This window comes from Melanerpes formicivorus, unplaced genomic scaffold, assembly GCF_026170545.1.
Source record: "Melanerpes formicivorus ecotype bairdi unplaced genomic scaffold, bMelFor1.0.p_v2 SCAF_109, whole genome shotgun sequence".
NCBI classification, from domain to species: domain Eukaryota; kingdom Metazoa; phylum Chordata; class Aves; order Piciformes; family Picidae; genus Melanerpes; species Melanerpes formicivorus.
The window spans coordinates 932,204-954,957 of NW_027142461.1; the positions used below are offsets into that span (position 1 = coordinate 932,204).

A 22,754-nucleotide genomic window follows, 5' to 3' on the forward strand; every position below is an offset into this window, starting at 1 on the left:
TCTAAATTCTAGGATGCACTACAGCCTAAATCTACAAGTAAGTCTAGTATTCAGTACTTGTTTGGCTGTTTCCCAATATAGCATTGTATAGCCATGTGTGGGCCAAGATTCCCAATTCAAGAGAGAGAGAGATCTGCTAGAAAGATTCCAAAGGAGAACCATGGGGATGATTAGGGGACTTGAGGATCTCTCCTATGAAGAGAGACTAGGAAAACTGGGACTGTACAGTCTTGAGAAGGCTGAGAGGCGATCTCATCAATGTCTATAAATATCTGAGGGGTGGGTTTCAAGTGGATGGGGCCCATCTCTTTTCGGTGGTGAGCTGTAATGAGGAACAGTGGATATAAATAAAAACATAGAAGGTTTCGCCTCAACATGAGGAGAAACTTCTTTACAGTGAGGGTGACAGAGCACTGGAACAGGCTGCCCAGCGAGGCTCTGAAGTCTCATTCTCTGGAGACTTTGAAAATCCATCTAGATGCATTACTGTGCAGACTAACCTGAGTGATGCTGCTTTGGCAGGGGCATTGGACTTGATCTTTGGAGGTCCCTTCCAACCTCTAACATTTTGTGATTCTATGATTTTCACAGTATCACAGTATAACTTAAGTTGGAAAGGACCTCGAGGATCATCGAGTCCAACCTATCAACACAGACCCCATGACTAGACCATGGCACCAAGTGCCACGTCCAGTCTCCTCTTGAATGCCTCCAGGGACGATGACTCAACCACCTCTCAGGGCAACCTGTTCCAATGACGAATGACTCGCTCGGTGAAGAACTTCCTCCTCACCTCAAGTCTAAACCTCCCCTGGTGCAGCTTGAGACTGTGTCCCCTTGTTCTGGTGCTGGTTGCCTGGGAGAAGAGGCCAACCCCTTCCTGGCTACAACCACCTTTCAGGTAGTTGTAGAGGGCAATGAGGTCACCCCTGAGCCTCCTCTTCTCCAGGCTAAACAATCCTAGCTCCCTCAGCCTCTCCTCATAGGGCTTGTGCTCAAGGCCTCTCCCCAGCCTTGTTGCCCTTCTCTGGACACATTCAAGTGTCTCGATGTCCTTCTTAAACTGAGGGGCTTTTTAGACCTTTGTGTAGCATCTATCAGTGAGTTGCTTACGTCCTACTCCACATTGAATCAAATTCTCATTGCTACTTTGAATATTTTCACATTACAGATTGTTAGGTAACTCTCAGGTTCTGAGTGAGTTCTGAAATCTTTACAGGAGAGCGTGACATTCTTCACAAAGCCTCATTTGTGCTTTCACTCTCTGGTAAGGAACCAGCCTGATACCTGAAGGTGTGGTGCTGCTCTGCTTTAGCCCTGCTTCTCTAGCTCACTGTGCCTCAAGCATAGAGAGACTGGATGGGGCTTTGGCGCCGTGGTTTAGTTGATTAGATAGCGCTGGATGATAGGTTGGACTCAATGATCTCAAAGGTCTTTTCCAACCTGGTCAGTTCAATCCATTCCATTCCATTCCATTCCATTCCATTCCATTCCATTCCATTCCATTCCATTCCATTCCATTCCATTCCATTCCATTCCATTCCATTCCATTCCATTCCATAGTGGACACTGCACTGGGTGAACAACTGTAACAGTTGTTTTAAGAGTCTGAGGAAAGGAGACCCATCTATAGAAACACACCAAGTGAAATCTACTTCTCAGGAGCTTTGGCAATATTTCTTACACAATACTTAATAAAGTCTACTTTATAGCCAATATTTTAGGTGGTATTATACAGGTGATAGAGCACAAGGTCTTTTTGCTAAGTTACTACTGCATAGTCTTAGGAAAAGTGAGAGCAAATAGGCATTTCAGGGTTTCCAGTGCTGGAGAACTGAACCCAGCTCACAGGACATCTTTCCAGGATGGTGTTTTTCATCTGTTTCCTCCATATTTGGCCAGCCAGTCTGTTCTGCCATGCACTGGTGGAATGGCTGGCGGGCGGCTTGAGAGGGACGTATTTCTTGCTCCTGAATTCACAGGGGGGCCTGGTAACTGAGCACGAGCAGCCTTGGCTTTCCAGGAATAATCTGAAAGGAACAAGAAGTCAGAATTAATTATGAATCAAAAGGTGCTTCACTCCTTTACAGATGAAAGAATTCAAGCTTAAAGATGACTTTTACTGAAGGGTGCTTTGCTCTCTGATATGCTGCCTGTGCTTCTTTTCAGATAAGGTTAATGCTTCCTGCGGTTTGTGTACCTTATTACTAATTCTCATCTACTGGATGCTGGTTTTGCAGAAATCCCTTGAAAAAACATTGAAATTGAGGGGGAAAACTGATGCTTATTGTCTACAACTATCTCCTGCTTCAAAACTGCTACAGAACAGAAGTGTTCTCTGCCTCAAATGTTTAAAAATGGACACACTCCTGATCCTTCAAGGATTTTAAGACTTCTATTTCTCTCCTCTATAGCTAAGAGCTCCTGATTCTGTTCACATGGTGGTGAATCCTCTTCACCTCCATTTCCTGTTTCTCCATTGATTTTGTAGGGCCTGTTCCAAGTCACCAGGTGTGTACTGCTCTCAGGCACTGGGAATAGTGCATTACTGTATTTCCAGCCTTCCTACTCAGATTTCCCCTTTCTGCATTTCACATGGTAACAGAATCACAGAAGGTCAATCAGATCAGAAGGTGATCCTTGAGCATAGACCAGCTGTCCTGGGCCTTGCTTCCCTCTAGGGCTTTGTCCCACGATACTCTGGCCAGCAGATCCCTGAAACAATGAAAGTCTGCATGCCTAAAGTCCAGGGTTGTAAGCCTGGAATACATCCTCATAGATACCAGCATGGTCACTGCAGCCAGGGCTGTCCCTGAGCCTCATATTGGTCACCAGCCCTTCCCTGTTAGTGAGAACAAGGTCCAGCATAACACCTTTTCTTGTTGGTTCCTCCACCATTTGGAGGAGAAAGTTGTCATTTGTGCATTCCAGGAACATCCTGGATAGCTAGTGCCTTGCTGCGTTGTCCCTTCAGCAGATGTCAGGGTGATTGAAACCATCCAGGAGGACCAGGGCCTGTGAACACAAAGCCACTTCTATCTGCTTATGTAGGGCCTCATCTACTTGGTTCTGCTGGTCAGGTGGCCTGCAGCAGACCCCTACAGTAATGTCACCTTCTGTCTTCTCTTTAATCTTCACTCATATGCTCTCAACCAGCTCATCATCCTTCCCCAGGTGGAGCTCCATTGATTCCAGATGGTCACTGATGTAGAGGGCAACATCTCCTCTTCCCCTCCCCTGCCTGTCCTTCCCACCCTTGCAGGAATGGTGACTCTACTTCCCTGGCCAGCCTGTTCCAGGGCTTAACCACTCTTTCAGTGAAGAATTTTTTCCTGATGTCCAGGCTAAACCTCCCCTGGTGCAATTTGAGGCAGTTTTCTCTTGTCCTGTTGCTTGTTACTTTGCAGAAAAGAGTGGCTCCCACCTTGCTATAACTTCCTTTCAGGGAGTTGTAGAGAGTGAATAGGTCAGTTTTCCCAGGTCTTGGCATTTTCCTCAGATAAACAGAGCTTTTATCCTACATTAATGTATGGCATTAACAGAACAAATGAAGAGTACAAAAGCAATTGAGGGCATAACTTATTTCAGTTTGGATAATACAAAGTGAAGGGTCACCAAAAATGTTAATGTTCAAGTATTGAGTGATAGGAGATAAAACCCTGCCATTTGCTTCATTCTTATCTCTCTTCCCATGCAAGTCTGCAGAGCTTAGGCTAAATGGATTCTTGTTCTTCTCTGGGACATGGAAGAGTCTCCTAATTGACCTCCATCTGCCAGCCAGCCTTTCTGACTTTTACTGTGCATATTCCATTTCTGATTACAGATTAACTGAATTTATTTCTCTTTGGATCACCATATGTAAATCTTTTTAATTCATATTATTCACAGCAGTCTAGAGATAGGAGCAGATTTTGGCCTTCTGTGACCTTCTTGATTCACACAGTGTAACAAATCAAAACTCTGGCTGTTGTGTTTCAGCAGTGACTTGATAAGATAATGAAGTGCAGCACTAGTGATCCCTGGTGGGCTTCTGATTAGCTCAGACTATACATACATTTAAGTGTATGTAATACATGTGTGCCACCTCCTTCCTTCCTCACTTCTCTGAAGTCACTTGCAAGTTCCTAAGAACAGGTAACTCAAAAGAGTTACTCTGGAAACAGAATCACAGAATCAAAGATCACCCAGTCCAACCTTTGACCCAGCACTGAAGGGTCAACACTAAACCATGTCCCTAAATGCCAGGTCCACACACTGCTTAAACACCTCCAGGGATGGTGACTCCACCACTGCCCTGGGCAGACCACTGCAATGTTTGATAACCCTCTCTGTGGGGAAGTATTTCAGCATACAGCCTGAACTTCCTCTGGTGCATCTTGAAACCATCTCCTCTAGTCCTGTTGCTTGCAGATCAGGTTGGATATGGCTCTGAACAACCTGATCTAGTTGAAGTTGTCCCTGCTGGCTGCAGGGAGGTTGGACTAGACAACCTTTAAAGGTCCCTTCCAACCTAATCCATTCTATGAAGAGAGCAAGTCAGCAAAAGGACATTATTAAGCAGGACCATGTCTGATTGCTTTGCCATAGGGCCTTTAGTTAAACTATGAATGCTGAGTTTAGGGCCTTGTTATTTCCACTGAAGTAACTGGAAAAGTGTGCTGTTTGGTTTGGACAAGGGCTCTAAATATTACTCACAAAACAGTTTCTCCTGATCTGCTTAGTGGATGAGGGGAAAGGCTGCAGATACTGGACTCAATTATCCTAGAGGTCTTTTCCATCTGAAACAATTCTATGATTCTGTGATGCTTCACTGGTTTAGAAACTGTTTGGATGGTCTGGCCCTAAGAGTGGTGGTGGATGGAGTTAGTCTGGAGAAGAGGAGGCTGACGGGAGACCTCACTGTTCTCTACAACTATCTGAAAGGAGGTTGTAGTGAGGTGGGGGTCAGTCTCTTCTCCTTAGTATCAAGTGATAGAATGAGAGGAAATAGCCTCAAATTGTGCCCTGGGAGGTTTAGACTGGGAGTTAAATCCAGATGCTGGGTGGTTACTAATGGTGTTCATAGGGCTCAGCATTGGGGCCAGTTCTATTTAAAATGCTTACCAATGATCTGGATGAGGGAATTGAGTGCACCCTCACTGAGTTTGCAGATGACACAAAGTTGAGTGGGAGTGTTGATCGGCTTGAAGGTAGGAAGGCTCTGCAAAGGGATCTGGACAGGCTGGATTGATGGGCCAAGGTCAGTTGTATGAGGTTTAGTAAGGCCAAGTGCCAGGTGCTGCACTTGGGTCACAACTTCTCCATGCAATGCTACAGGCTTAGAGCCAAGTGGCTGGAAAGCTGCCTGACAGGAAAGGCCCTGGGGGTGTTAGTGGACAGCTGTCTGAACATGATCCAGCAGTGTGCTCAGGTGGCCCTGGCCTGTATCAGGAATAATGTGGCCAGCAGGAGTAGGGAATGGATTGTGCCCCTGTACTAAGCACTAATAAGGCTACACCTCAAATACTGGGGTCAGTTTTGGGCCCCTCACTACAGGAGGGACATTGAGTTGCTGGAACATGCCTGGGGATTACAAAAGGTTTCCACCTTTATCTAACAAATAATAATAGCAATAGTTTCTGTAGCTCTCAGCACTGCCTCTACACACCTACATTCAATTTGTTGGTGTTAAGAACAATTTATGGCCAGGAATCCTACTGAGAGAAACCTTACTAAGGGTTAATAAATCTTGTAGGAAACATGAGAAATGAACAATTCTCTTTGCTTCTGATAGACATGGTGAAAGGATGTTCCTCACCTGATACAGGTGCACCAAGAGGAGCTAGCTGTATCCGCTGTCCTGCTGATCCAGCTTCTTTTTTGTGAAAGGAAGGGATGTATGCTCCTGATGGGTTGTAAGCAGCACCACTCACAAAGCCAGGATTTCCTGTTGAACACAGAGTTTTAGTATTTTCACTTGCATTCAGGAAAACCTTGCTACCTTTCTATAGGCATTTCAAAATACATTTGCAACACCACAGGAGTACTGAGTGCTCTGAAAACTCTCTAGTGCTCGTCTGCTGAAAAAACACCAACAAACAAAGGTATTAATTCTTTGCTTGGTATATTAGTTGGACTCACCCTAGCACTTAACAGACTCACTGAGTTGCAGTTCCACTACAGCTGATCAGCAGTCCAGCAGGAATACAGGCAATGGAGCAGGATGAACGTTTCATTAGTACTTTTATTACATTTAAAATCACACAGAAAGGTTTACACCAACTTTTACAGCAAGGTAGGATCTTACCTTTTCCTTACAGCTACTTGCTTTACCAGAAGCTGGCTTAAACCCTGCAGTAGTTGAAAACTAGTCCTCTTGTGCTCAACATGTTTGACCTAATTCTACAATGAACCCAAACTTCTCTTGTGGGAAGTGGTGCACCACTTGAAGCTGACTTGTCTGGTTCCACAATTAAAGGTCTGCTTTGAATGTCAGATCCTGTTTCTGTAATCCTGGTTATAATTCTGTGGTGCCTAGTATTGGTCCAGATCTTCCTTTAATATAGCAATGCCTTGGGGATGTTGACATGACCATCCTCATGTGGAAGCTGAGAAACATTGTGAATTGACACACAAAATTAGTACTGAAATTACTTGAGACTCCCTGCTCCAAGAAAATTTCTTACCTTTTACATTTCTTTCATCACTTGGGATAGTGTTAAAACTGGGCTGGCAAAGTGTCCAGAGAGGAATACTTCTCTCTAGTGATGTGGTTCTGTATTCAGTAGTATTAAATTTGTGAACTACATGGACCTACACAGTGGTTATAATTTGATCTTTATCAGGTGTGAGCATTTTTATTACATGAATCTTCAGCATGGTTTCAACAGTAGTTGCAGTAGAACAGTATCTGATTTTACAGTTTTTCTGTCTCCTAAATCTCTGGCCTCAAAGGTCTCAAACAACACTCCCAACTCCTCCATGATGATTTTGGAGCTCAGAGCAGTGCATCTATAAGCTGCAAAACTGGTCATCCACAAACCCAAAATTGTCTCTTCAGCTAATTACAGCTGTGTTGGGTCATTCTATACCTCCCTGTTCAGAAGCACTAACAAGGAGCATTCAGCTCACTCAAGTTTTGCCAGTCTCCCCAGACTGTCACTTCTATCAGAGCTGCATGTGGCTTCCCTGTGCCCAGTTGATGCCAGTCTCCAGCACAGTAAAGAATGACTCAAGAGTCCTGGTGAAAAATACAACTTTAATGAAGTATTCCAACAAAATTTAACTTTCTTCTAGTCTGTGAGTTGTTCTTCCTTTTCAGGAATTTGCCTGAAAGCCAAAACAAGACAGTTTTAGTGGCTTAATCACTTGCCTGTGGACATACACACACACACACACACACACACACATACTCTTATTCCTCTAGTTTCTAATTGTTTCACTGGGAGTGGTTCACAGCCTGACAGCTCAGAGGCATTTCTTAAAATTCTGAGGTCTGAATTAGGTAGTGGGGGTTTAACAGTTTAAAGACTCTCATAAGTAAAATTTTGCCACTAATTATAGCTTTGTAGAAAGCATACAGGAATTGAGAGAAGGCAAGAAAATTTCTTTACCTATGTAGGTCTCTGCCTCTAGAAACATGCTCTCTGGAAACACTGGAACAGGTTGCCCAAGGCAGTAGTTGAGGCTCCATCCATGGAGATTTCAAGGTGAGGCTCAACAGGGCTCCGGGCAACCTGATCCCTCAGTTTAAGAAGGACATTGAGACACTTGAATGTGTCCAGAGAACGGCAACAAGGCTGGGGAGAGGCCTTGAGCACAAGCCCTATGAGGAGAGGCTGAGGGAGCTGGGATTGTTTAGCCTGGAGAAGAGGAGGCTCAGGGGTGACCTCATTGCCCTCTGCAACTACCTGAAAGGTGGTTGTAGCCAGGAGGGGGTTGGTCTCTCCTCCCAGGCAACCAGCACCAGAACAAGAGGACACAGTCTCAAGCTGCGCCAGGGGAAGTTTAGACTCGAGGTGAGGAGAAAGTTCTTCACCGAGCGAGTCATTCATCATTGGAATGTGCTGCCCAGCGAGGTGGTGGAGTCACCATCCCTGGAGGTGTTCAAGAGGAGATTGGACGTGGCACTTGGTGCCATGGTCTAGTCATGAGGTCTGTGGTGACAGGTTGGACTCAATGATCCTCGAGGTCTCTTCCAACCTTAGTTATACTGTGATACTGTGATCTAGTTGAGGAAGTCCCTGCTTACTGCAGAGGGGGTTGGACTAGATGACCTTTGAAGGTCCCTTCCAACTCAGACCATTCTATGATTCTGTGAAAATCAAGAACATGAGAGGCCTCAATGAATGTAGCTTCAAAAAGACTACTGCCTGATACTTACCTGCACCTCAGCATAGCTGCCTACCTGTCAAAAATTGGTGAAATATTGTGTGGTTCTTACCTCTTATGTCCAGTATCCTTTATGAACCCTCCTGCAGGAAATGGAAGAGTGCATCCAGGAGGAACAGCCTGGGTGAAACAGGTCTGGATGGGTGGTCTTTTGATGGATGAGAACAAAGGAAGGAGGAGAAAAATAGTTCAGTGTAAAATAACATAATAATTACACATAAACCAGTATCATATTGAAAAGCAGTTCCTTACCTGAGACCACTGCTGTACACAAGAAGGTGTTCTTGCTATGGAAGCAGTCATCCATCAGATCGCCAAGAGGTCTCGGTGACAGGTGTATATGCAAGTGCTCGTAAGCATGATGTCAGCAGGTGCAAGCATGGCCCAGGCCATACACCCTACCTCTATCAACACATTCCTGATGCTTCATGAAGGATAAAGAATTCAAATAGTTTGATCTGTGTGTAAAAAGCTCTCTAAATAGCTGCAGTTAAGACTTAATCACATGGGCAGGTCACACCAGACAAGGCAGAAATGGTGGGAGAGCAACTTTTATAGCACCTTTACAATCTGTATTTAGACACAAACGAAGATGCCTGGAAATTTGAGTTTCCACCCTTGTATGCTAAGGTACATCCACAAAAATCCATGCAAACATAGTGCTGTAAAATCAGGACAACTGGAAAATCAGAATGCAGTCAGTGGCACAAGTCTCAAGTGCTGTTAGGAACAAGCAGTCCTTCAGAAGAGATGCTGCTGCTTTAGGACTGCTGCTTCACCATGAACCAGCAACAGTGCAGTGACATGCTGTGACATGCTGTGAATTGTAACTAGGGTAACAAAATATTCTCTGTCTTTTAAAGCACATAAAAATGCCAAGAGTCCAGAGGAAGTCACAATGAAGACAGCAAGGTTTGCAAAGCCCGATTACAGCTATGGATGAAGTACATGATCATCCAGAATCTTCATTCTAAGTGCATTTTTTACAACATTTAAAACATGATTGTGCAAAGAACCAGGCTATAATTGCTATAAATTACCTTTTGGATCCTCTAATTTTTCCTTCACCCTTTCTCTGCATGATAGCTTTTCAATAGGGATAATTAAGTTCTCATCTGTAGGCAAGGAGAATGAAAGGAAGAGAAAAAGTTGGAAAGACAGAACTGTAGGAACAGTTTATGAAGCATCTGTCTAGGTGATGTAAAAGAAATGAGGGAAAACAAAGCAAGCAAGGAAAAAAATATCACCTGCTGTAGGAGAACCTGCCTTAGCAAGGGGATTGGACTAGATGACCTCCAGACGTCTCTTCCTACCTCCACCACTCTCTGATTCTGTGACTTTTATACCTGTCTCATTCTTATTTTATCAGGCAGGAAATGTTACTGTATCTAGTTAATTTACAAGATCCTTTCTATGAATGGAATAAAGATGTGATTGACCAACAATGCAATCACATTCCAGTCACACAAAAACATAAATCCCAAGTTTAAGCACTCGGGCATGTCTGCAAAGCTGACTGATCGCCGCCTTGCTATTCTTCATAAATAAAGCATTTTTGTAACTGCTTGCTCTTATTTCACCTTAGCACAGTGTTGTGCATGAAAGAAAAAAGAAAAGCAAAGGAACACACATACTCTCAGCGTGGTTATTTGAACAGGCAACAGCACAGTGTCAGCTTCCAATCCTGTCACTATGAGCAAGGAAAACAGACGTGTGGTATTTCCGTGATCTGTGCTCCAGCTATCCTGGTTTCATTTTCTCTCCTTTTGGCAACAGCTTATTGCCTTTCTGTCTCTAATTGCCTTGCAAGACTATGTTATGACTACAGTAATTAGGATAGGATAGGATAGGATAGGATAGGATAGGATAGGATAGGATAGGATAGGATAGGATAGGATAGGATAGGATAGGATGGAATGGGAATGGGATGGGATGGGATGGGATGAGATGGGATGGAGTGGAGTGGAGTGGAATGGAATGGAACGGAACAGAACAGAATGGAATAGAATAGAATAGAGTAGACTAGAATAGAATTAACCAGGTTGGAAAAGACCTTTGAGATCACTGAGTCCAACCTATCACCCAACACCATCTAATCAACTAAACCATGGCACCAAGCACCCCATCCAATCTCTTCCAAAACACCTCCAGTGATGGTGACTCCACCACCTCCCTGGGCAGCCCATTCCAATGGGCAATCACTCTCTCTGTATAGAACATCTTCCTAACATCCAGCCTAAACCTCCCCTGGTGCAGCTTGAGACTGTGTCCTCATGTTCTGGTGCTGGTTGCATGGGAGAAGAGACCAATCCCCACCTGGCTATGACGTCCCTTCAGGAAGTTGTAGATGGCAATAAGGTTTCCTCTGAGCCTCCTCTTCTCCAGGCTAAGCAACCCCAGCTCCCTCAGCCTCCCCTCACAGGGCTTGTGCTCCAAACCCCTCACCAGCTTTGTTGCCCTTGAATTAATTCTGAGAAATCCAGATACTATTATTTCAGAAAGCAAAAAGGTACATATGGTGATTGCTTAAACACATCTGCTCTAGTCCATCAAAATTCTGGCAGGTGACATTATTTTTCCACTTCCTAAAATCTTTCACATGATGTCAGATAAACAACATAGAGCTCAGCTGACTTTTAGAGGGAAAACCAGGTTTCTTGCCCCTGCAGAATGGCTACTAAAGTTCTGTTAAGCAGGAGAATAGCTTTTGTGTGTAAACAAACCTTCTGAAATTCTTTTGGTACCTGACTAAGTGGTTTATTGTCATTAAAGTATTTGGAAGTGACTCCTGTTAGCTGGACAATGGCTGCAAAGTTGTTAACAGGGCAACCTCCTGTAAACAGAGTCATGGGACACTGCACTTCATGTACAGGGCCTGAGGGTTAGAAAAGATCTTAATGTGGAGTCTGATACATTCCTCAGTGAAATCTTAACTAAACCACTTAACTAGTCTTAGTCTTCACTCCATAAAATGCTGGTGATAACACACAAAGTGTGTTCTTCACAAAGTACAGTGAAAGGCACCTGGCTCCCAAGCTCCTTGCTGAAGGGGACTTTTCATAGAATCATAGAATTGTTTTGATTGGAAGAGACCTCCAAGATCACAAAGTCCAGCTGTTAACCCAGCACTATCAGGTCACCACTAAACCATGTCCCTCAGCCGTGTATCTACATTTCTTTTAAATCCCTGCAGGACCCCAACAGGCAGCCTGTTCCAGGGCTGTACAGCTGTTGCTATGAAAAAATTCCTCCTAATACCCAACCTAAACCTCTCCTGGTCCAACCTGTGGCCATTTCTTCTCATCCTTTCTCTTATTACCTGGGAGAAGAGGTTGACCTCCACCCTACTCCAACGTTGTTTTAGGCAGTTGTAGAGTGTAAGAAAGTCTCCCCTGAGCCTTCTTTTCTCCAGGCTAAATAATCTCAGTTCATAGTATCAGTCAGGGTTGGAAGGGACCACAAGGATCATCTAGTTCCAACCCCCATGCCATGGGCAGGGACACCCCACACTAGATCAGGCTGGCCAAAGCCTCATCCAGCCTGGGCTTAAACACCTCCAAGGATGAGGCCTGGACAACTCCCTGGACAACCCATTCCAGGGCTTCACCACTCTCATGGTGAAGAACTTCCTCCTCACATCCAGCCTGAATCTCCCCACCTCCAGCTTTATTCCATTCCCCCTAGTCCTATCACTACCTGAGATCCTGAGAAGTCCCTCCCCAGCCTTCCTGTAGGCCCCCTCCAGATACTGGAAGGCCACAAGTTCCCTCAGCTGCTCCTCACACAGGTAAGTATTTAGGACAAGGCTAGTGTATTGTTAAAAGACAACTTTAGAATGCTGGAGCAGTACTTCTATTACACATGACACACCACACTTGTTTTCATACATGAGGCTGCTGTTGGAGAGTGTGCCATGGCACCCTGACCAGGCAGTAAGGAGGTCAAACCATTTGCTTAAATTAGCACAGTAAAACAATGGTCTAAGAGGATTATGGACACAATTTATCTTGACAGAACATTATAAGAAGGGATGGTCTAAACTTGCTTTATACTCTGAAAGCCAAACACAGAGTTTACCTGCTAAGAAATTTTTAAGTCTGTCATTAAAAGGAGAAAATAAAAACCAGTCTAGAATCTATTCCTGCAGCAGAAGTTAAACCAGATGGTCTCAATTAATTGAAGTAGGATAAGATTTGATGTGACATTTTTAATGACACTTCTACCTGTAGTATTTCTGTTCAAATTCATTCCTCCTCCAGCATGTGCCAGCGGTTTAGAAAACAAGTGGTTATTCCAGGTTCCATGGGATCCTTCTTTGACTGCTGCTAAAGAGACACTCTTTGGGTTTACACCTGAAAAAAACAACTTAAAAAGTCACAAATTTCCAAACACAATTTAGCCAAAACAACACTGAACTACTTGTGGTATAATGTGAACATCATTCATACAGAAGAACGACAGCCACTGATTCTCCTGCTGTGACAGGACAAGAAGTGATGTTTTTAAACTAAAAAAGTGGAGATTTAGACTAGATCTAAGGATGGAATCTTTCACACTGAGGGTGGTTAAACACTGGTACAAGTTGCCCAGAGAAGCAATACGTGTCCCACACCTTCAGCCATTTCAGGTCAGGTTAGACAGGGCACAAATTGATCAGTAGATGCCCTATCCCTGGAACCATTCTAGGTCAGGTTATATGGAGCTGTGAGCAACCTGATCCAGTTGAAGGGCAACAAGGCTGGTGAGAGGCCTCAAGCACAAGCCCTACAAGGAGAGGCTGAGGGAGCTGGGATTGTTTAGCCTGAAGAAGAGGAGGCTCAGGGCAGACCTTATTGCTGTCTACAACTACCTGAAGGGGGGTTGTAGCCAAATGGGGGTTGGTCTCTTCTCCCAGGTAATCAGCACCAGAACAAGAAGACACAGTCTCAAGCTGCGCCAGGGGAAGTTTAAACTTGAGGTGAGGAGAAAGTTCTTCACAGAGAGAGTTGTTATCCATTGGAATGTGCTGCCCAGGGAGGTGGTGGAGTCACTGTCCCTGGAGGTGTTCATAAAGGGACTGGACGTGGCACTTGAAGCCATTGTTTAGTAGTCATGAGGTGTTGGGTGACAGGTTGGACTTGATGATCTTTGAGGTCTTTTCCAACCTTATTGATTCTATGATTCTATGATAAGTTTGTTGAATGCTTTCTGTTGGTTTGAGCCTAAACACGATTCTGTGCAACCTGCTCCAGGCGACACTGCTTTTGCAGGGGCATTTAACTAGATGATCTCCAGGGGCTGAAATGTGCTGTACATAGACTGTTCACAGCTTGTATTTTCCATAGGTACTGGGTTTTGCCTTACCAGGTAGATATCTTGATTGTCTTAGGTAGTACTGTTTTGCTGATGTATTTGATCTTCCAGAATCATTTCTCATCAGAACCTTATTTTCCCCTCCTGGCTGGATACAGCATGAAGCTTTTGGTTCTGGCAAACTGAAAAATTAAAATGTTCAAAACAGTGTGACAAACAACTTCAGCTCAGAATACCACAAGCTGACCCTAACCTAAAGAATACAGTGCTCTCTCTTCTCTTACCCTACTTTCTGCAGTAGAATTTATTCCCACATAAGCTAACAGCCAAAACTCTTACTGCTGAGAGTTTGACCTGGGGTTCTGAAGCTAAAAAAAAGTGTATCCAACACTATGGAATAAAAGCAAATCTGATTCAGTTTGGGCATTACTGGTGCTGCATCAGCAACACACTCAAAGCTGGTCTGCTCATACTGTTTACATTCTGGCAGGATTTCAGTGACATAAATTTTAGCACATTTGTCTTAGGCAAGAATAGAATAGAATAGAATAGAATAGAATAGAATAGAATAGAATAGAATAGAATAGAATAGAATAGAATAGAATAGAATGGAATAGAATGGAATAGAATGGAATAGAATGGAATAGAATAGAATAGAATAGAATAGAATAGAATAGAATAGAAGTAGAATAGACCAGACCAGGTTGGAAGAGACCTTCGAGATCATCCAGTCCAACCTATCATACAACACTATCTAATCAACTAAACCATGGCACCAAGCACCCTATCCAGTCTCTTCCTAAACACTTCCAGTGATGGTGACTCCACCTTCTCAGGCAGTGCATTCCAATGGGCAATCACTCTCTCTATGAAGACCTTCTTCCTAACATCCAGCCTAAACCTCCCCTGGTGCAGCTTGAGACTGTGTCCTCTTGTTCTGGTGATGGTTGCCTGGGAGAAGAGACTAACCCCCACCTGCCTACAACCTCCCTTCAGGTAGTTGTAGACAGCAGTAAGGTCTATCCTGAGCCTACTCTTCTCCAGGCTAAGCAACCCCAGCTCCCTCAGCCTCTCCTCTTAGGGCTTGTGCTCCAAACCCCTCACCAGCTTTGTTGCCCTCCTCTGGACACATTCCAGCAAGTCAACATCTTTCCTAAACTGAGGGGCCCAGAACTAGACATGGTACTCAAAGTGTGGCCTAACCAGTGCTGAGTACAGGGGAGAATGACCTCTCTGCTCCTGCTGGCCACACTGTTCCTGATCCAGGCCAGGATGCCATTGGCCTTCTTGGCCACCTGGGCACACTGCTGGCTCATGTTCAGCCTACTACTGACCAGTACCCCCAGGTCCCTTTTTGCCTGGCCACTCCCCAGCCACTCTGACCCCAGCCTGTAGCACTGCATGGGGTTGTTGTGGCCGATGTGCAGAACCCGGCACTTGGATGTGTTAAATCTCATGCCGTTGGACTCCACCCATCTGTCCAGCCTGTTAAGGTCACTCTGCAGAGTGGACACTGGTCACTGGACACTGTTTACTTAAAAGAGACTTACCCAAAAGGAAATTCCTTGTTTTTCTTCTCTTTCAACAGTGCAATGCTAGGCTTCTTTGAACATGACATTCCAAATTCAGGGTCATCCCAGTCATCCCAGCTATCCATAGCCTTTACCAAAGTCTGACCCCATCGTCTTCTGCAGCTTTTAGGACGTGCTGCACCATTCTGAGGGCCACTAGCTGCTTGTTTCTATTTAAATAGGAAAAATAAAAGCTTCAATCCAATTCTAGAATCCTGTATTTTGTATCTAATTCACTTCCTCACTAGTACTTGAGGGAATGTTTCTCATTGTATTGTTCCCATTTTGTTCAGTCTCAGAATCATTTAAAGCACAAAACTTAATGTCAGTAGATATTTTGAGTGTCCATCTACCAGCCTGTCATCCTTCAGTTGCTCAAATCTGCTTCCGATAGTGAAGTTATCATTCTGTCTGCAGACCCAGTTCAGTGCTCAGCCTCTACTACTGGTAGCTTGCTGAACTTATGTTCTCAGTGGTGGCTGATGAGCTCAAAAAGTAGGGCATGGTGGTGCAGAATATTCATGGAAGTCATGCTGTGGCCCTGAAGTAAATACCACAAATAAAAGAAGTTCCTCAGGCCTTTCCTTAACACCCTCTCCCAAAGAAATTATTAGATTTAAAAACTGCCCTTTCATCTGTCTGCAGTTTGGTTTCCAGTATTTTCTCCATAGTGGTTCTTTTTTAAACAGACTTTCTATTATAGTTCAAAGAGAATAGGTGGAAAGCAAAATGAGGATCACAACCCAAAAGTTAATATTCACCCTGCTACAGATCTCTGTTAAATTCATACAAGCTTAGGAACTGGATGACCTTTTCTCAGGTATTTTTTTGCAAGTGGAGTTCTCCCTTTTCATTCCTGTTGCATGCTAGCAGTATCTTTCTGAATTGCTAGTCCCTAATTATCTGTATTGCCTCTAATAAAGCAGTATGCCAATCTTCAAGGGATTGCCTGGTTAAATATAGTTAAGACATTTTAATATACCCCCCCTCCAGTATTTATTGAAGACAACTTACTGGTGATGAGTTTTTAACAATAGTTGGAAAAAATGGTTGTGGCTGTGGCTGCTGCTGCTTTGGTACTTGCTGGTTAGCTGTATTCTGAGGCAGCTGAATTTGCTGAAGAGGCTGGTGGTTAACCTTTGACAAGGGCTGTGGCTGTGTTTTGTCCGATGTATCAGGTGAAGACAGAGGTTCTGGCTTGGATATGGGCTCCAGTTTAGGTAAAGCTGGCTTTGGTTCTGTTGGCTGAACTGGTTTAATAGGAGTCTGTTTCTCCAGATACTGTGGAGGTGGTCCTAAAACTTGACCAACTTGAAAATAAGGGTACTTCAAAGCCTGGAGAAGAAGACATAACACAAACTTCAAAAAGTTGAGTTTGGAAACCTCATAAGGAATCTAAGTAGGTTTCTGAATCATTTAAGCAAGTTCTACAGCACAGAGAGCAGTTCCAGCAGGTCACCTTCCCTAATTGGCTCCATCACCAGCTGTGTCAGGAATTTATCCTTCACAAACTCTGGAACCTCCTGGACTGCTCCATCTCTGCTGTGTAGTATTTCCAGCAGACACCAGGGCAGCTGAAGTGATTGCAAGACTTCTGCCAGATGTCTAAAGAATGTTTAATCTGTTGGACAGTGTATAACAGACTCCCACCAGGGTATCTGCCTTGTTGACTTTCCCCCAGTTCTTACCCATAATCACTTAACTCTATCATCACCATCATTAACCTCAATATAATCAAAACACTCTGTGACTTACAGGGCCATGCCATCCCCTCTCCCTCCTTGCCTGTTTCTTCTGAAGAGTTTGTTTAGAATAAACCAAACCAGGTTGGAAGAGACCTTCAAGATCATCGCGTCCAACCCATCAACCAATCCAACCCACCCAAACAGCTAACCCATGGCACCAAGCACCCCATCAAGTCTCCTCCTGAACACCTCCAATGACGGTGACTCCACCACCTCCCTGGGCAGCCCATTCCAATGGGCAATCACTCTTTCTGGATAGAACTTCTTCCTAACATCCAACCTGAACCTCCCCTGGCGCAGCCTGAGACTGTGTCCTCTTGTTCTGGTGCTGGCTGCCTGGGAGAAGAGACCATCATCCACCTGTCTACAACCTCCCTTCAGGTAGTTGTAGGGAGTGATAAGGTCTCCCCTGAGCCTCCTCTTCTCCAGGCTAAGCAACCCCAGCTCACTCAGTCTCTCCTCATAGGGCTTGTGTTCCAAGCCCCTCACCAACTTTGTTGCCCTTCTCTGGACTCGTTCCAGCAAGTCAACCTCCTTCCTAAACTGAGGAGCCCAGAACTGGACACAGTACTTGAGGTGTGGCCTAACCAGTGCAGTGTACAGGGGCAGAATGACCTCCCTGCTCCTGCTGGCCACACTGTTCCTGATGCAGGCCAGGATGCCATTGGCCCTCTTGGCTGCCTGGGCACACTGCTGGCTCATGTTCAGCCTACCATCGACCAGTACCCCCAGGTCCCTCTCTGCCTGGCCGCTCTCCAGCCACTCTGACCCCAGCCTGTGGCACTGCATGGGGTTGTTGTGGCCAATGTGCAGAACCCAATGGTTTGTAACCATTGATTTGTAGCACTCCAGCCATGTGTGCTCTCAGACATGAGACATCACACCACATTTCTGTGATGACTGCTCTATCATAATTTTCCTGACAGACAATGGCTTCCTGTTTGTTTCCCATGCTGTGTGCATCAGTGTAGATGCATTTCAGTTGATCTAAAGGTCTTGCCACCTTTCTGTAGGGAGAAGCTCAAATTCTTACCTGGTTGCTCTCAGGTGCTCCCATGATTGCTAATTCATCAGTGAACCTTATGTCTTCACTTGCACAGGGGTCTCCATTCCCTACCTCCACTGGTACAGCAGATCAGGTACTCTCCACTTTACCACATGCTCTATTATGTTTATTATGTTTCCACTGCTAACTACATTTTGGCAACTTGATGAAGAGCTTCACCACAGAAGTGTGGTGAGTGCCATTTAGTATTAATGTATGAATTTTCCAATTAAAGACTATAAATTAGCATTGTCCTTCCTTTTCTTATCACCAGCATTCCCTGGTTTGGTTTTAAGTACCTCCACTGTGCCTGCTGTGCCTTCATGGTGTTTATAAGGAAACTACAGTTTCTGTCTTCAGGCAGATGTGTAATTCATTCTTTTTCTCTGAACTTTTTCATGTCCACCACACAGCATGGGAATACTTTACCAACAGATGCTCCTATGTCAAAACAACACACTCTGCTACTCCTCTTCAGTAGCATCTTGCTCTTTGTTAGGTCTCAAAGAGATGTTTTGCCTCAGCTGCACTTGAGAATTGCTGCCTTTGTGCACACTGCCATGTAGATGCATTAAACTCTTCTTTTGGCTGTGACACAACTACTGCAGCTGCTTCCTTGACAATGCACTTGGGCAAAAGCTAGTTATTTGCTTTCATGGAGCACCATGCAATTTTCTGTGTAGAGATATATAGTACTGGACTACAGTTAGTGATTGTAACAACAGCTACACTTGATAAAGCGGAGAGAAATGGCTGCTCTGCTTGGTACCATCTGCTTAACCACTTCTGAATCACTTCTATTACATCCACCTGGGATAACCTGCAATATGTGCACTTTTCCCCCAATTGTATTCCATCTAAACAGAAGTGCATTAGGTGTGCTTACTAAAGAGAATAATAAATCAGTACAATGCAACCATCCTTGGTACTTGAAATAAGGTTTTTAAAATCAGCTTGGATAAAACCTGTGACCTGTGTGACCTAGTGCAATATTCCTCACAAAGTTCTTTACTTACCACTTAGCATGGTTTACATCCTTTCTCCCAGTGAAAAGAGTTCACAAAAAGCAAAGCTTAATTTTCAACATCCCCCTTTGCACAGATATGGAAGGAAAAAGAAGGCTGCAGAGGTGACATACAATATCACAGTATAACTAAGGTTGGAAGAGACCTCGAGGATCATCGAGTCCAACCTGTCATCACAGACCCCATGACTAGACCATGGCACCAAGTGCCACGTCCAATCCCCTCTTGAACGCCTCCAGGGACGGTTACTCCACCACCTCCCTGGGCAGCCCGTTCCAATGACGAACGACTCGCTCACTGAAGAACTTTCTCCTCACCTCAAGTCTAAACCTCCCCTGGCGCAGCTTGAGACTGTGTCCCCTTGTCCTGGCGCTGGTTGCCTGGGAGGAGAGGTAGTTGTAGAGGGCAACGAGGTCACCCCTGAGCCTCCTCTTCTCCAGGCGAGACAATCCCAGCTCCCTCAGCCTCTCCTCACAGGGCTTGTGTTCAAGACCTCTCACCAGCCTTGTTGCCCTTCTCTGGACACGTTCAAGTGTTTCGATGTCCTTCTTAAACTGAGGGGCCCAGAACTGGACACAGTACTCAAGGTGTGGCCTAACCAATGCAGAGTGCAGGGGCACAATGACTTCCCTGCTCCTGCTAGCCACACTATTCGTAATGTAGGCCAGGATGCCATTGGACCTCTTGGCCACCTGGGCACACTGGCGGCTCATATTCAGGTGGCTGTCGATCAGCACACCCAGGTCCCTCTCTGTTTGGGAGCTCTCCAGCCACTCTGACCCCAGTCTGTAGCTCTGCATGGGATTGCCGTAGCCAAAGTGCCGCACTCGGCACTTGGACTTGTTGAATGCCATCCCATTGGACTCTGCCCATCTGTCCAGTCTGTCGAGGTCCCTCTGAAGAGCCCTTCTACCCTCTAACTGACTAACATCTGCTCCTAGCAGCATCAGCTCCTGATACAGCTATCATTCATGAAACATGCAGCTCAGATTTTCTCTATTGTGTACAAAGAGTTTCAAAACATGCCAATACAGAAGCCAACATTACAGAAGCCAACGTTACAGAAGCAAATAAAGAATTTATGATGTCTCCTGAGCCAGGTTTAGAACTTTCTCTTCTCACTCCTTAGTCTCATTCCCACCAAAGTGTTCAAAATAAGGAGGCATTTCCCTGGCCACCAGTATTACGGCAATCAACTTTTTTAACAATGCAAGAAAATTCAGCCTTATAGTTAATCATTTTGGTGCTCAAACCTGACTTGCTGTAGGTCTCTTCTTTGGATTCCAGTTCAGTGTATCACTCATGAGCTGTATTGCTTCATTGCTTGCGTTTGGGATGAGAGTTTTTAGGCTTATAGGGACGCACTGTGGGAAACGGAAATTCATGGCTGAAGCAAGGTGGTATCCTTCTGGCCAGTCACTCTGTTTCAGAAGAAGGAAAAACAAATACCAAAAATAAGAACAGAAACTCTGTATTTTTGAGGTGTTAGATGAAGTTTCATTTTATGCTATACTTGTGTAGCTCCTTCCTATATAGCGGAAAATGGGCATTCCTATTTTTCCATTGCAATCATTTCAACACCAGGGAATACAGCCTCATAGAATCATAGAACTGTTTCAGTTGGAAAAGACCTCTAAGATCATCAAGTCCAACTGTCAGCCTAATACCACCATGGCCCTTTAAATCATGGTCTTTTCTTTACACACTGGTACAGTGTTTGTTGCAACAAAGACAAATGCAGAATATAGCTCCCACACCCTCTTTCACAGAGGTGTTAGGGGTCAGTTATCCCCAGATATCTCTACAGCTGATTATTCCCACTGTAGAACTCTTCACACTACTAAAAAAATGGTTTTAGAACTACCTCTCAGATTTTACTAAGTGCCATGGATTGAGTTGAACCTGCTGCTGTTATTCATACCATGCTGCAGTCATGCCTGCTTCAAAAATGAAAGTGCTAACTGGGCTTGAAGTTCAGATTGCAACATGGGAAGCTACCCATTCCAGTTGCTGCTTCTGGGTTCTGGCTTCTCAGGTGTGGTCTTTTTTCTGCAGGCAAGGTGGTGGAAAGAGTGAGAGTTGGGTAGCTGCTGGGTTTGGTGTTCTGTTTTATGTTGTTTTTCCCTCCCTGTGTATTTCACTGCACTACTTCTGCAAACAGGCTGAGCTAAGGTAACCACATATTGTATTATTAGGTTAATTACATTATTAGCTAAGGTAATTATGCACTGTGCTTATGATACCTTATGTTACATTAAACTCACTCTTATCTCCTTAACTCTGAGTTTTGTGTGTCACTCTTCCCTTCACTTTTGTGTTGGGGGAGCAGGCAGTTCAGCCCTAGCACTAAAACATTTTTGGTTTTGGTGCCAAACATGGGGCAGAGAATGAAGCTGTATTAAGACATTCAATTTGAAACTTCTAGCATACTTACTCCTTCCCAGTCTGCTACCTACCAACTGAAGAAGTAAAATCTATTGCACTGGAGGGCCTTGAATACAACCTTAACATTTCATCAGATGCAGAAACACTCAAGAGTCCAACTGAACCTATGTTTCATTTTGAAGGCAAATCAGTAAAGGTTACTCTCTGCATCAGGCTTTCAGAACAGGTATGCACTTATCATGCAGTTGGTTTATGTAAATATGCTGATGAGAATGTCATGAGGAACAATATCAGAAATCTTCCTGATTATGATGTATAATATTAGTAGTTTCTCCACAAAGCTTGTTACACTGATGCAGGAGTAAATTGGATTGATTTGATAGAATTTGGTCTTAAGATACTGTATTAGCTATTACTCATCTTTTTATGTCTGTTTCATAAAATCATGAATAGAATAGAATAGAATAGAATAGAATAGAATAGAATAGAATAGAATAGAATAGAATAGAATAGAATAGAATAGACCAGACCAGGTTGGAAGAGACCTTTGAAATCATCCAGTCCAACCTATCATCCAACACCATCTAATCAACTAAACCATGGCACCAAGCACCCCATCCAGTCTCCTCCTAAACACCTCCAGTGATGGCGACTCCATGAATGGATTGCATTGGAAGGGTTTGCATTGGATGAGACCTTAGAGAGTATCTAGTATCTAGTTCAAACCTCCACTACACCAGGTTGCTCAAAGTCCCATCCAAACTGGCTTTGAACACTTCCAGCCTCTACAGCTTCTCTGGGCAACCTGTTCCAGTGCCTCACCACCCTCATGAGGAACAAAGACTTCCTAAAGTCCAATTTAAATCTAGCTACTTCTATTTTGAAGCCATTGCCCCATATTCTATCCCTACATACCTTTGTAAAAGTTCCTCCCTAGCTATCCTGTAGGCTCCCTTCAAGAATAGAAATAGAAATAGAAGAATAGAACAGACCAGACCAGGTTGGAAGAGACCTTCAAGATCATTGCATCCAACCTATCAACTAATCCAACCCACCTAATCAACTAAACCATGGCAGCAAGCACCCCATCAAGTCTCCTCCTGAACACCTCCAGTACTGCACACTTAACACAGCCTATGGTAATCAAAGTACTCAAATATAATTATGAACCACATCTGGTTAAAGTAAGTCTCAAGATTTCAAGTGACTTCCTATTCCACCTCAGAGAATAATTTGTTCATTTAAATTAATAGAGATTGATTTTTCTCCTCCTCTGCTGCATCTCCCTCCATTACTGGAGCTGGAGACATTCTGTCTGCCT

General features: G+C 44.2%; 1 protein-coding gene across 5 annotated transcripts in view; it reads right to left on the reverse strand.

The window, feature by feature from the left end:
* Nucleotides 1-840: 840 nt before the first annotated feature.
* The window catches only part of MAK (male germ cell associated kinase), a 37,564-nt gene continuing 15,650 nt past the window's right edge, over nucleotides 841-22,754 (reverse strand). For 3 of the 5 annotated variants that reach the window (XM_068166859.1, XM_068166861.1, XM_068166862.1), the window contains 8 exons: nucleotides 20,302-20,469; nucleotides 16,248-16,568; nucleotides 15,213-15,403; nucleotides 13,714-13,844; nucleotides 12,594-12,722; nucleotides 9,411-9,485; nucleotides 5,798-5,926; nucleotides 841-2,030 (listed from right to left, as the gene is read on the reverse strand). In XM_068166859.1, the coding sequence (XP_068022960.1) occupies nucleotides 1,876-2,030; nucleotides 5,798-5,926; nucleotides 9,411-9,485; nucleotides 12,594-12,722; nucleotides 13,714-13,844; nucleotides 15,213-15,403; nucleotides 16,248-16,568; nucleotides 20,302-20,469 (1,299 nt within the window). In that variant the 3' untranslated portion in view covers nucleotides 841-1,875. Of the gene's footprint in view, nucleotides 2,031-5,797; nucleotides 5,927-7,172; nucleotides 7,309-8,422; nucleotides 8,519-8,622; nucleotides 8,795-9,410; nucleotides 9,486-12,593; nucleotides 12,723-13,713; nucleotides 13,845-15,212; nucleotides 15,404-16,247; nucleotides 16,569-20,301; nucleotides 20,470-22,754 lie in introns of those variants that run through there. The other 2 variants (XR_010990902.1, XM_068166863.1) reach the window with 2 other exon arrangements.